This window comes from Nicotiana tabacum, chromosome 15 (assembly GCF_000715075.1).
Source record: "Nicotiana tabacum cultivar K326 chromosome 15, ASM71507v2, whole genome shotgun sequence".
Classification (NCBI taxonomy): domain Eukaryota; kingdom Viridiplantae; phylum Streptophyta; class Magnoliopsida; order Solanales; family Solanaceae; genus Nicotiana; species Nicotiana tabacum.
Window position 1 is genome coordinate 79,597,646 of NC_134094.1, and position 3,215 is coordinate 79,600,860.

Sequence of the window (3,215 nt, forward strand, 5' to 3'; positions counted from 1 at the left end):
AAGTGTTTGTTCGGAGTCCCCGTTGGAAAACTATTGGGTTTTACTGTAAGCAGGGAAGGGATAGAATTGGACCTATCAAAAATCAAGTCCATCCAGGAATTACCACCACCAAAGAGCAAGAAAGATGTCATGAGTTTCCTAGGAAGATTGAATTACATCAGTCATTTTATAGCCCAGTCCACGGTAATCTGTGAACCCATTTTCAAGCTGCTAAAGAAAGATGCTTCCATAAAATGTATAGAGGAGTGCCAGAAAGCGTTCGTCAAAATCAAAGAGTGTCTTTCAAATCTGTCAGTGATGGCTCCCCCTGAACCATGGAAACTATTGTTGCTCTATTTGTCAGTCTTGGACAATGCCTTTAGCGTGTGTTGGGACAGCATGACGAAACTGGGAGAAATGAGTAGGCCATCTACTACTTAGGCAAGAAATTCACACCATGCGAAGCCAAGTCTACCTTGATAGAACGCACTTCTTGTTCTTTGACCTAGATTGCTCAGAAGCTAAGACATTACCTGTCGGCATACACCATGTATCTGATATCTCAGCTCGACCCGCTCATGTACTTTTTTTAGAAGCCAATGCCTACCGGAAAGCTAGCTAAATGGCAAATTCTTCTCAATGAATTTGACATTGTGCACATAACTCATAAGGCTATCAAAGGGAAACCTTTAGCCGACCACCTCACCGAAAATCCAGTAGATGGGGATTACGAACAACTTACCACGTATTTTCCCGATGAAGAAGTACTATTTGCCGGGGAGGATATTGCAGAATCATACCTTGGATGGAGAATGTTTTTTGATGGAGCAAAATACTTCAAAGGAGTCGGGATTGGGGTAGTCCTGATTTCGAAATCTGGACAACACTATCCATCATCGGCAAAGATAAGATTCCTATGTACCAATAATATGGCTGAATACGAGGCGTGCATCCTTGGAATTAGAATGGCAGTCGACATGAACAGCAAAGAACTTTCAGTCATAGGAGATTCCGATTTATTGATACACCAAGTCCAAGGAAAATGGTCCACCAAGAATATCAAAATATTGTCGTACATGCACTGCGTGAAGGCGCTGTGAAACAAGTTCACGAATATTGAGTTCAGGCACTTCCCAGAATTTAGAACGAGTTCATCGATGCCCTTGCAGCCCTATCATCTATGATTCAGCATCCATACAAGAACTACATCGACCTATCGAGGAAGGGATCAAGGATCAACATGCCTATTTCTTCTATGTGAATGAAGAGCCACATGGTAAACCATGGTATCACGATATCAAGAAATTCCTTGCGACCCAGGAGTACCGAGAAAATGCTACTAATGGTCAAAAGCGAGCCCTCAAGAGGTTAGCAAACCACTTTTTCCTCAACATGGAAGTCTTGTACAGGAAGACCCCAGACTTAGGTTTGCTGAGATGTGTAGACGTTGCTGAAGCAACCAGACTATTGGAAAAAATACATGTAGGGATGTGTGGATCCCACATGAACGGGTTCATATTAGCCAAGAAGATTTTGAGAGCTGGATACTTTTGGATGACTATGGAAAGCGACCGTATCTACTATGTGCAGAAGTGTCACTAGTGCCAGATTCACGTAGATTTCATCCGGGATACACCAAATGAGTTAAACATAATGGGTTTACCTGGACTTTCGCCGCCTGGGGCATGGATATGATAGGACCATAGATCCTGCATCATCAAACGAACATCATTTCATTTTGGTAGATATCGACTATTTCACCAAATAGGTCAAAGAATCTACTTACAAGGCAGTCATAAAGAAGGTAGTGGTAGATTTTGTCTGAAACAACATCAAGGCGCGTCAGTATGACGACCCCCATTTTCTTGTCTATTGGAGATGATGGGGTGTTAAGGATGCGGGGTCGAATTTGTGTGCCTTATGTAGATGGGTTGCGTGAGTTGATTCTTGAGGAGGCCCACAGTTTGCGGTATTCCATTCACCCGGGTACCGCAAAGATGTATCAGGATTTGAGGTAGCAATATTGGTGGAGATGAATAAAGAAAGATATAGTAGAGTATATGACTCACTGCTTGAACTATCAGCAGCTGAAGTACGAGAACCAGAGGCAGGGCGGTTTGCTTCAGAGACTTGATATTCCTGAGTAGAAATGGGAGCGTGTTACCATGGATTTCATTGTTGGGCTCCCATGGACTTTGACGAAATTTGACGCACTTTGGGTTGTTGTGGACTAGTTGAGATCCCAGGCACACTGTTTACATCGCACTTCTGGAGGGCCGTACAGTATGAGTTAGGGATACAAGTTGAGTTGAGTACAACATTTCACCCCCAAAAAGAGGGGCAGTTCAAGCGCACAACAGATCTTGGAAGATATGCTACGTGCATGCGTTATGGATTTTGGGGGTTCATGGGATCAGTTCTTACCGCTTACAGAGTTTGCCTACAATAATAGCTACCAATCGAGTATTCAGATGGCTCCTTATGAGGCCTTATATGGGAGGCAGTGTCGTTCTCCAGTTGGTTGGTTTGAGCCGGGGGAGGCTAGGTTGTTGGGCACAAATTTAGTTTGGGATGCCTTGGAGAATGTCTAGTTAATTCAGGATTGGCTTCATACGACACAGTCTAAATAGAAGCGTTATGCTGATCAGAAGGTTCGTGATGTAGCATGTATGGTAGGAGAGAGAGCTTTTCTTCGAGTTTCACCCATGAAGGGTGTGATGAGGTTCGATAAAAAGGGCAAGTTGAGCCCTAGGTATATTGATCCTTTAGAGATCCTTGAGAGAGTGGGGGAGGTGGCCTACAAACTTGCATTGCCACCCAGCTTATCGGCAGTTCACCCCGGTGTTCCATATTTTCATGCTCCGGAAATATTATGGTGATCCATCCCATGTATTGGATTTCAACTAAGTCCAATTGTACTAGGATTTGACTTATGTTGAGGAGCTGGTGGCCATCTTGGACAAGCACATTCGAAAGTTGAGGTCAAAGAATATTGCTTCAGTGAAGGTTCAATGGAGGGGTCAACCAATTGAGGAGGCGCCTTGTGAGACAGAACATGATATGTGTAGCCGTTATACTCGCCTTTTCAGCACTTCAGGTATGTCTCTTTACTCGTTCGAGGACGAACGTTTGTTTTAGGAGAGGGAGAATTTAATGACCCGGCAGATCATTTAGAGTATTTTAGCCATGTTCCCCTCTTTATTGCCTCCTCTATGTTCAATTGTGGTTATGTGACT

The 3,215-nt window shown here is 43.6% G+C and overlaps 1 protein-coding gene across 1 annotated transcript; it reads left to right on the forward strand.

Moving 5' to 3' along the window:
- Positions 1–578: 578 nt before the first annotated feature.
- On the forward strand, positions 579–1,079 carry LOC142169692 (uncharacterized). Its single transcript, XM_075231594.1, has one exon. The coding sequence runs from the start codon at positions 579–581 to the stop codon at positions 1,077–1,079; it is 501 nt and encodes a 166-aa protein (XP_075087695.1).
- Positions 1,080–3,215: the final 2,136 nt, after the last annotated feature.